This window comes from Gadus morhua, chromosome 3 (assembly GCF_902167405.1).
Source record: "Gadus morhua chromosome 3, gadMor3.0, whole genome shotgun sequence".
NCBI lineage: Eukaryota > Metazoa > Chordata > Actinopteri > Gadiformes > Gadidae > Gadus > Gadus morhua.
In genome coordinates, this window is record NC_044050.1 from 8,106,207 (window position 1) to 8,115,194 (window position 8,988).

Genomic DNA, 8,988 nt, shown 5'->3' on the forward strand with positions numbered 1-8,988 from the left:
AAATCTATTTGTTACAGTAATAACTTAAAAATGTATTCAAACCAAACAGCCATGTCTCTGTTATAACACGTTTGTGATCTGCAGAGCCGCTTCATAGCGGGGCAAACACAGGGGCAGTGAAGAAACACAAATGATTGGTGCGACCTAGGCAATGTGATCCGTAAAAGCTGTCAAAGCGATCGTCATTGTTTACTCAGAAGGTGAATTCCAGTGTCCGGTTGCTCCTCACCAACAGTGGAGACAGTTGACCCAGTCAGCCCACACAAAGACTCAATCATCGAGGACATCAGCAACAACGAAATCCCCAAAGACGCGCCCAACCCCAGCCAGAGTGGACCTGAGTCTGAGGGGAAACCTGACCCCCTCCCTTACATCTGGAGCCAGGCCGGACATACAGGCTGCAGTGCCACCTGTGGAACAGGTAAGGGTATATCATGCACAGTGCTCACCTTCAGCGTAATATTATAATATATAGCATTTTATGTAAGTCTCCTAATGTGTCTTGGTGGAAATTTGGAAATACATTTAAAGAATAGCAAAATTATGAATTCCTGTTATGACGTTAAGATACTAAACATTATAGAATTGCGATGGTATATTGCATTTTCTATCTATGTGTGTGTGTGTGTGTGTGTGTGTGTGTGTGTGTGTGTGTGTGTGTGTGTGTGTGTGTGTGTGTGTGTGTGTGTGTGTGTGTGTGTGTCTCTGTATGTGCGTGTGTGTGTTTGTGTCAGGCAGACGCGAGGCACTGTGGAGGTGTGTGGAGAATGAATCTCTGCTCGCTGCTTCTTTTGACCTCTGCGACCTTGCTCTGCGACCTCCGACCCGGGAAGAGGACTGCATCACCCAGCCCTGCCCTGCACAGTGGGAGACGCACACCTCTATACAGAACTATGCACATGCACCCACATATAAGCACTTTTGATGCACCAACACTTGCAAACTTACAGACACACTCACGCACACACTCATATTGCAGTGCAGGTGCAAAAACCCCTGCAAACTTGTTTTAGGCTCCACACTAAAATTCCCTAGAACTATACCCAGAGAAACCCTGTGAGCAGCGCTGTGTGAACATGTGCACACCTACTGCACGAGTCTCCCATGGAATGATGAGTGGCGTTATGAGCGGTATCTATAAAACACCCGCTACAGCCGTAAGTCCGTTAGCAGGCGCAGTCCATCAACCTGACGCACTTTGGTGTGGCTTTGGGTTCTTCCAGTCTAGCGGTGGTTGCCAAGCGCACCGTCGCTCAGGCCAAGTTGTAACGCTGTCAGCAGCCCGTCTGTGTTTATCTGCAGCGCTGTCACATCCACTGGAGGAGTGGGACTAACACAGGGGGACAGCTCTGTGCTGGGATTTTCCTCTACGTTCCTCATGGTGGAATTTCTGTATTTAGAGGAGACATGGAGTCCATTGACATACAGGGAGACGTATCATTGAAAGAGACAATATTTGCAAATAAAACGTCAGACAAACACATTTTGTAACTTTGATTGAAATTGATTCAAAGCTAATCGGACCCAAACATTTTGAAACACACCGACCGTAGCAGCAAACACAATCATTACCAGACCGAATTTTAGTTGTTTCTTCATTGTTGATTGCAGTTATTGTAGGTCGCTTTGACCAAAGCCTCAGCTAAATAAATGTTATTTCATGTGGGGTTGAGTGAGTGGTCATCATTTAGCGAGTAGGTGACAACACAAGTGGGAACTTTGATAACGCTGCAAAGTGTTTGTGACTGCTTAGTTCTGCCTCATATAGGAAACTTAAAGGGGACCTATTATGTTTTTCGACTTTTATGACCTATAAACGTTGTTATAATGATTGATAGTCATGTTTAACCATTCTAAAGTGTCAAATAATGACGTATTTCCTGCTGACAGTCGGGGGTGGCTGTGCAGAGCGCTAAACACTCGGGACAACGTTTGCGATTCAGTTGTTCACATTTACGGGAAATCATCTACGTAGATGCACTCCTGCCAAAACCCCATATGCCTGGTCAAACTGCCCTTGCGCGCGCTTCAAGGAAGGTAACCAATCACAACAGAGTTGGGTTGGCAGGAGGGGGGCGAGGGGGCGGAGAAGGACGAAACCGAGCGTTGACAGAGAAGCCTGTAAGCGCCTAGCCTGGCTCCGCCCGCCTAAGTACTTCCGCTCAATTTGAATTTCCCTTCAGTACTAGGTCTGGACCTGCTGTATGTAATTTGGTTTTCTGGTGCCGCCACAGCGGCCCCCAATCAGCGAACAGAGGGCGTGTCTGAGAACAATGACGATAAAGTCGTACGCCAGTTTGAGTTGTTGTTGGAGGTCGGTAGTTGATTTACAATGTGCAATTTTTCCCTGATAAATTAAATTCGACGAACAAAACCTGCAGCTGTCGTTGACGGACATTTTCGTGCAGACGCGCAAGGTGTTTGGTTTGTGTACAACCTGCGCGTGATTCCCGGCGCATGACATACGTCACAACCAAACGTTAGCGATTGGTTATGGCAGATCCAGAGTGGCACTGGGGAGATCCAATCATTTTAAACTTCAACAGACACCCGCCTTCAAGTGAGTTAACGTTTGTCAATTGATTAGGTCCAGACTCTCTTTACAAATGAAATGAAATGAAGTGAAGTACGAGAGTCTGGTAGAACCAGGCTAGTAAGCGCCCAGATGAGAGGAAGAGTTTCCCGAAAATCGACATAGTTTTTTGTGTATGGTTAAACATGACTATCAATCATTATAACAACGTTTATAGGTCATAAAAGTAGGAAAAGCATAATAGGTCCCCTTTAACATGTAGGGAACGATGAACAAACCCCCCCTAGTATCAGGATGACTTGGCCACAGGCCTGTATTTACTCCTGGCTTGTGATTGGTTGACAGCTGGGACCTGGGGGAGTGGTCCGAGTGTAGCCGGCGGTGCGGTCCGGGGACCCAGCAGCGGCAGGTCATCTGCCGCCAGGTGACCCACACCCACTCCAACGGGACGGAGACTCTGGCCACGCTGGGGGCGGATAGCTGTGGCACGTTACACAGCCCCGTGACCAAGGCCTCCTGCCAGCTCAAGATCTGCAGCCAGTGGCAGATACGCTCTGAGTGGAGCTCAGTGAGAGACACACACACACACACACACATGCACACGCACACGCACACACACACACACACACACAGATACGCTCTGAGTGGAGCTCAGTGAGAGACACACACACACACACACACATGCACGCGCACACACACACACACACACACACACAGATACGCTCTGAGTGGAGCTCAGTGAGAGACAGACACACACACACACACACACACACACACACGCTCTGAGTGGAGCTCAGTGCGACACACAGACACAGACACACACACACACACAAACACACACACAGATACGCTCTGAGAGGAGCTCAGTGAGACACACACACACACACACACACACACACACACACACACACACACACACACACACGCTCACACACACACACACAGATACGCTCTGAGTGGAGCTCAGTGAGAGACACACACAAACACACACATACACACATAGACAGATAGGCTCTGAGAGGAGCTCAGTCAGACACACACACACACACACACACACACACACACACACACACACACACACACACACACACACACACACACACAGATACGCTCTGAGTGGAGCTCAGTGAGAGACACACACACACACACACACACACATACACACAGATACGCTCTGAATGGAGCTCAGTGAGACACACACACACACACACACACACACACTCAGAGCGGAGCTCAGTGAGAGACACACACGCACACACAGATACACTCTGAGTGGAGCTCATCGAGACACACACATGCATGCAGGCATGCACACACTCGCACAGATATGTCACATGCGATTGGAGCTCAGTGAGACACACACGTCTACATATAAAGTACGTAAACAGATAACCTATGTACATGTACACACATATTCACGCACATGTGGAGACATATATGGAGACAAAGGCAACCAACCCCAAAAAACGTTAACTCAAAATCCAACCCTATTACCAATGCAGTTGACTGACGGCAGATAAGCTGACCCTCCGTCTCCGTCCCTCAGTGCTCGGTGCCGTGCGGGGTGGGCCGGCGGGCCAGGGAGGTGGTGTGTGTGGGGGACCAGGGGGACGTGGAGGAGGACTCGGAGTGTAACGGGGCCATGAAGCCCCCCACGCTGGAGAACTGCGACATGGGGGTCTGCGCCCGCAGCTGGTTCACCTCCCGCTGGAGCCGGCGGGTGAGGGGCATGCAGACACATCTACCTTCATACTGTACTCTATAGGGTGTATCGGTATAGCATAGAGTAGTGTTGTATAGTATGGTGTTGATAGAATAGCGGAGTGTACTGTACCGTAATGAAGTGTACTGTAGTACAGTGTAGTTAAGAATAGTTAGTATAGTATAGTATGGTGTAATGTAGTGTAGCTAAGTATAGTTTGATTCTATAGTATGGTATAATGTAGTATAGTATGGTTCTGTTTAGTATAGTTAGTATAGTATATTGTGGTGTAGTATAATATATATCGTAGAGTATGTATTATAGAATATTGTTCTGCTGCAAACTTTATTGACCGGGAGATTAGTGTGGCGGCAGCTGGGCACACAAAACAGGATAGATGCAGAAAACAGAACATAACACGACAAACATGGTCAGCCTAGGGTGCATACCCAGTTGTTAAAATGGTGGCATGCAGAGACTCATAGAGGGGGATTTGTTCATGTGAGGAACTCTTTAGAGTTTTTTACATCATAACACCATGTCCAAGACGTTTCTAAAAGCCTTTTAACTGTTCGTTCTGTGTGGCCTGCCTTGCATCAACAAAATACTTTTGTGATGATCTGTATTAATTTTTTTCTAAACACCCCCCCACCCACCCCACCCAGGATAAATATCCCCCACAAATGATCACCCAAGAGGGCCCACAGCTCCCAAAGTAAATAGTAGTCATCTGCATGTGTTGGACATAAGTGAGAAAATGTATTATCATAAGTGTATGTATGCGTGTGTGTGTGTGTGTGTGTGTGTGTGTGTGTGTGTGTGTGTGTGTGTGTGTGTGTGTGTGTGTGTGTGTGTGTGTGTGTGCGTGTGTGTATGTGTGTGCGTGTGTGTGTGTGGGGGGGGGGGGGCTTTCCCCATCTCAGTGTTCTGCAGAGTGTGGTGAGGGCCGTCAGACCAGGACAGCGCGCTGCCTGATGGATCATGTGACTAACCTCCCATTGGACAGCTGCGAAGGAGCCCGCCCACAGGAGGTGACATCGTGTAACCTGGGGCCGTGTGAGGAGCGTCTGGAGTGGTTCACGGGCCCCTGGGGACAGGTAGCCCCTAACACAAACACACACACACACACACACACACACACACACACACACACACACACACACACACACACACACACACACACAAAGCCCCTAATCCACGGCCACGGAAACACAAAGATCTACCTGCATGCTCAGGTTATGTGAACTCTAATGAACCGGTCTAATTTAAAATGCACCTTGTGTTTGTTTAAGGTCTGTTTTTTCTGTGTGTGTGTTTATGTGTGTTTGTCTTAAGTGTTCAGCAGAGTGTGGGAACGGCACTCAGACCCGCGTTGTGGCTTGCCTGCTCAACAGCAACGGCAGCATGGAGGTGGTGGCTAAGTTGAAATGCTCCCACCTGCCTCAGCCAATAACCTCTCAGCCCTGCTTCCCGGAGCCATGCGGTGGCCAGTGGTACACCACAGACTGGAGCGCAGTAAGCATGCCAAACACGTCATTATTATCAGTTCATCTTAATTTCTCCCCTCGTCGAGTACGACCATGAACCTCTAAACACATGTCGTAGGACTAAATATCACGCTACACATGCCGTCACGCTACGAGCGCATTACAAGCCTTCACGCTCAGTTCATTTCTTGCACTCAGCTTGGTGCCGTGACACGTTGTGGTTGCATGGCCAGATATCAGATATGCATGTGTCGGCTTCAGAGAAACCTCTAAAGCCCAAAAATAAATCCACGACACCAAAGCAACAGACCCGAACACCACCGTTGGGATCTGTTTCCTCGGTCCCAAACCAGTGATCATCTGAACCAGCTTCCTCCTCTGGCCCTCAGTGCTCAGCGTCCTGCGGCGGAGGCTACCGCGTGCGCGAGGCACGTTGCCTGGCCGACCGTGTCGCCCCCGGCGACCAGTGTGACCCAGCGACCGCCCCCGAGAGTCAAGAGGAGTGCAACGCCCAGCGATGCGTCACAGCGACAGGTGAGACCTCGGCGATTTTATTCATACAGAGGCCGCTGAGGGCTGCTCCCCCGCCGCCATACCGTGGCTGGAGAGGCCGCGTGGGTTTCATTCATCCTTACCAGGGGGGGCGAAATTACGAATTCTTATTGGTCCGTCACCAGTGTTGCCACAGTTACCTTAAAAAAATAATCAGATTACTGATTATTAGTTACTCCTTAAAATAGTAACTTAGTTACTTGACTGATTACTTGATTTTAAAAGTAACTAAGTTAGATTACAAGTTACTTTATAAGTTACATTTAGCTGCGACAACACCCCTATGTCGCCTCAAAATAAAAAATTACAACCGGTTTTGCCAATACTAACTTTTTGTCCCCCCTGTCAACAATTCCCCCCCTTTTTTTTCCCCCCCTCTTGTATACAGGGCCCAGAATTTGGTGCTACGGCCCTGGGTGCACACACTAACACGCGGCTTTCAACCGGTTCCGCAAACTTTTAACACGTAGACAAAATATCACTGCGCGCTTTAAGGGGGGATCACCGGACGAATCTCCACGTGCGTGACGTAAACACTCGCCTCTGATAGATTGAAGACTTGCGCTTTACACGCACTCTCACACAAACAGGCAGACAGACAGGCAGAAACATAGACACACACACACACACACACACCACTCCATCACTCTCAACGCCAATCGGTGATCCGTTAAAAAATAGTAGCGCACAGTGACTTTGATGAGTTACTTTAATCTCATTACAGTGACGCGTTAGATTACTCGTTACTGAAAAAAGTGGTCCGAGGCCAGTAACGCGTTACTAAGTAACGCGTTACTGGCATCACTGTCCGTTACACACGTCCCCCCTGTCTTTGATTCTACTGTCCATGGATTCAACTACCGCGGTTTTACTGGCTTGATATTAGCTGCTAGGGTTAGGGGTTAGGGTTAGGGTTAGGGGTTAGGGGTTGTGGGTTAGGGTTAGAGCTCTTTTGTGACGCTCTCGAATGCTCACAGCGAGGGTAACGTAGAGTTGTAAAGCGTCCAGTTGAGTTGCATGCAACCCGGCCAATCACAGACAGAGTAGGGCGGGTCTTGGCATGGCCATAGTAGGATTCATAAATTCACTACCGGGGGGCGAATGTGTTTTTCTTGGGCGGAATCTGGGATAATCATGAATATTAATGAGGGGATAGCCCTTGGTTTAGAACCCTGAACCAATCCAAAAAGACAAAAATCGTTCACGTCACCGCAGGGAGGTAACTTAAAATGTAATGTATATTAAACTAACATTAGTCAAACGCATTTCTCTAATAGGGTTAGGGTTAGGAGTCAACTTTCGAGTTTTAAGCTGCCTTTCCAATCCTAGCGCTTGAGGCAGGACTATTCCCGGATTGCGCCTACGAAAAACACAGTCGTGTACCAGGGCTGGTTGAATTTGGGGGGTCGAGGGGTTTGCAAGGCCTCACTAGAAAAACGAAAAGTCCAATGATTGCAGGTGTTTCAATGCATATTACAGTCAGTTTGTAGCTATGGCCTTGCCCGTTCTTGTACCACATCTTTATGTTTGGGGTGGAAGGTGGGAAATTTACAATGCTCACAGTGGATTAATTTGTAAGACCAACAAAGACTGTCAAACCATCACAGGTTTCCAAGGGTCATATTATTGGTAGTTGGTTCTTCCTTCATTTTGACACAACAGCCGTGTATAAGCAATACCACCTCCACCTGTGGACCTGACCCTCTGCTGCCCCCCCCCCCCCCCCCCCCCCTCAGACTCCTCCTGCCGGGACCAGTACCATAACTGTGCGGTGGTGGTGCAGGCCCGGCTGTGCGTTTACCCCTACTACAGAGGGGCCTGCTGCGCCTCCTGCTCCAACGCACCCAAGCCCTACGCACACAGCCTCACCAGAAAGCACCTTCGCAGGTGATCCTACAATCCACCGCTCACCCCCGCCCCCCGCCCCCCCCCCCCCCCCCCCCCCCCCCCCCCTCCGTCCTCGCCGGGGGGGGGGAAGGGGGGGGGGGGGGGGGGGGGGGGGTAGTGTGGTACAGCTATAAGTCCATCGTGTCGGACAACTTGGTTCAGTGTTTGGTTTCTTCCTTCCTGGTCCAGGGACACCGGGAGAGACTCGACTCAGGGAGGATAGAGCTCACACACAAAGAGGGATGAAAGAGGAAAACAAGTGGCAGAAAGGGGAACAAATGGAATGACTAGTCAGCAGTTTCAGCGATGGCTACCATGTGTTCTGCAACATTATGTTTCCATTGGTTTACTGTAACAATATCTCAGTACAGGCCTCCTGATTCAACGACAAGGAATCGAGTGGTGGTTGTTAGAAACTGTGTTTTGTCTAGTGGGGCTATTCTTAGTACTCACGTGAAAATGTTAATATTCAATCTATAAATAAATCAATATTTAGTAGCCTAATGTACTTTTTTCCCCCATCAAGTGTAAATTTGTATATTGATTCCCAAAACGTTACCAACAATAACAATAAAAAAATAATACAATAAAAGTTGTTTGCTTTCTGCCTGAAGTCTACCACAGGCCAAAGGACTTGAAGGCCCGATTTCATATAGCCAAACACACACACACACACACACACACACACTGAGTCTGCCAGCATACCTACATCGCCTATGCAATCTAAGGTTACCTTCTGCCTGATGGATAATAGCTTTTTGTTTTACTTTGGAACATTGCATGAGCTGGTATTATGATGTACAAGCCAAAATTCTTAAATGATTTCA

The 8,988-nt window shown here is 48.5% G+C and overlaps 1 protein-coding gene across 1 annotated transcript in view; it reads left to right on the forward strand.

The window, feature by feature from the left end:
* The window catches only part of adamtsl7 (ADAMTS-like 7), a 12,125-nt gene extending 3,377 nt beyond the window's left edge, over positions 1 to 8,748 (forward strand). The window contains exons 5-13 of the mRNA XM_030352804.1: positions 236 to 421; positions 735 to 864; positions 2,879 to 3,101; positions 4,080 to 4,253; positions 5,159 to 5,332; positions 5,571 to 5,750; positions 6,112 to 6,256; positions 8,011 to 8,161; positions 8,351 to 8,748. Of these exons, the coding sequence (XP_030208664.1) occupies positions 236 to 421; positions 735 to 864; positions 2,879 to 3,101; positions 4,080 to 4,253; positions 5,159 to 5,332; positions 5,571 to 5,750; positions 6,112 to 6,256; positions 8,011 to 8,161; positions 8,351 to 8,384 (1,397 nt within the window). The 3' untranslated portion in view covers positions 8,385 to 8,748. The remainder of the gene's footprint in view (positions 1 to 235; positions 422 to 734; positions 865 to 2,878; positions 3,102 to 4,079; positions 4,254 to 5,158; positions 5,333 to 5,570; positions 5,751 to 6,111; positions 6,257 to 8,010; positions 8,162 to 8,350) is intronic.
* The last annotated feature ends 240 nt before the right edge of the window (positions 8,749 to 8,988 follow it).